This window comes from Oryzias melastigma, unplaced genomic scaffold (genome assembly GCF_002922805.2).
Source record: "Oryzias melastigma strain HK-1 unplaced genomic scaffold, ASM292280v2 sc00431, whole genome shotgun sequence".
In the NCBI taxonomy this organism is placed as follows: Eukaryota; Metazoa; Chordata; class Actinopteri; order Beloniformes; family Adrianichthyidae; genus Oryzias; species Oryzias melastigma.
In genome coordinates, this window is record NW_023417027.1 from 22,305 (window position 1) to 23,980 (window position 1,676).

Here is a 1,676-nt window from a genome sequence, read left to right on the forward strand (position 1 = left end):
CTGTCTGACCTCGTGTTCTTCATTCAGCTCTCCAGTTCCTCCCTCTGTGATGTAGAGCTCTGTGTAGATCTCATTCAGAAGGGTTGGGCTTCCTGCTTTAGCCATCCCCTCAAACACACACTGGAACTTCTTCTTCAGACCAGATTGGACTTTATGTCGACAAACTGCAGCAGTAGGTCCTGAATGAAGACAACAAACAGAGTAAAGTCTCTGCAGCCTGAATGATGAGGCTGTCAGGGAAGTGGTGGTGAAGGACCCAAGCCCAGAAGACCAGAGTTGATGGCAGAAACATAAAAATTTACTAAATAAACTCAAACATGACAAAACCATGTGAGACCAAACCAGAGGCGTAACAGAGCAGACGACCTGACAATGAAGAACTGAAGACCAGACCCTTAAATACACTGAGGTTGATTAACTAAATGAAGACAGCTGTTGATGATTTGACCAGAACATGGTGAGACTGACGAGCAAAACAGAACATGACAAAAACGAAGCACTAAATCATGACAGAGGGTTTGAATCCATGTGGTTCCATGTGTTGAGACATCAGTAAATCTTCATTTATCAGCAGCTGAAACCTTCAGAGAAATCCTCTTACTGCTCTGCAGTCGATCAGCCAGCTCCTCCTGCTTCATTCTCCTCAGGAAGTTCTCTGTGATCTTCATCAGTGACTCTCTGCTGCTCCTCTGCTCTTCATCTTCATCCTCCTCCTCATCCTCCCTCTGACTCAGAAGCTTCTGGATCTTCTTCAGCTCCGTCTTGACAAAAGTGACAATGTTGTCCTCCAGCAGCTGCAACAGAATTCTAGATGAATGATCCAATCAGAGTGAAGTGATGGAGCCAAACATCAGCTCCATGTTGGACACACTGACAATCCACTGGTCTCCAAAGTGCAGCATGGAGATGACTGTGGAAAGAATGATGGAAAAGTACTTGTTGTTCATGTACAGACCAGAAAGATGGAGTCCAGCTGTGTTTGATGCTGCTGGACAGACGGACCTCTGGGAGTCTCTGAGCTCTGCTGGTCCACTCTGTGGAGAATCAGAATAATCAGATCCATTCTGTCTGTGCACACAGAGACTAACACAAAGTTAAGGTCTATAAGGTCAGATGTGGATTTCAACAGTGAACCAGATGAGTCCCTGTGGAGGAACGTGTCTGCTGAGCCACTAAGAACCAACAGCTCAATCTGTACATTACCAACAAACTAGGGCTGGGCGATATGGGAATTTTCATATTGCGATATCGTTTTTTTCATTTTGTGTGATAACGATATTAAAAACGATATAAATCAAATAATCAAAAAATCAAAGTAATCTTTATTGCAACTTTGCCCCCCCCCCCATTAAATCTTAGTTAGTTCAAATTAAACTTTCATTATTTTTTGTATTAACTGTAGTATTCAAACTAACTGTGAGGAACATTTAAATATTTCTAATAAATATTGTACATATACATATTGTACACAATAGTTAAACCATAACGGTGGTATGTTTTCAATAGGCTGTACAGAATTTCTGATTCATTTTAATCTGACTGCAGCACATAGAAGTTCCTTTCAAATTAAAATTAAGTCTTAAAAACATTGTTCTAAAGCAGCAAATATATTGCAGTTATTTTTATATTATTTTCTAATTTCTTCTGAACATAAACTATAGGTACTGCTGTGCAGC

The 1,676-nt window shown here is 40.8% G+C and overlaps 1 protein-coding gene across 1 annotated transcript; it reads right to left on the reverse strand.

The window, feature by feature from the left end:
* Positions 1–6: 6 nt before the first annotated feature.
* Positions 7–1,009, reverse strand: LOC118598393 (the record flags this gene model as incomplete). Its single annotated transcript, XM_036211061.1, has 3 exons — positions 956–1,009; positions 602–794; positions 7–179 (listed from the first exon to the last, which is right to left on the reverse strand). Coding segments are annotated over exons 2-3 (240 nt in total), but the record flags the coding sequence as incomplete, so codon positions are not given.
* Positions 1,010–1,676: the final 667 nt, after the last annotated feature.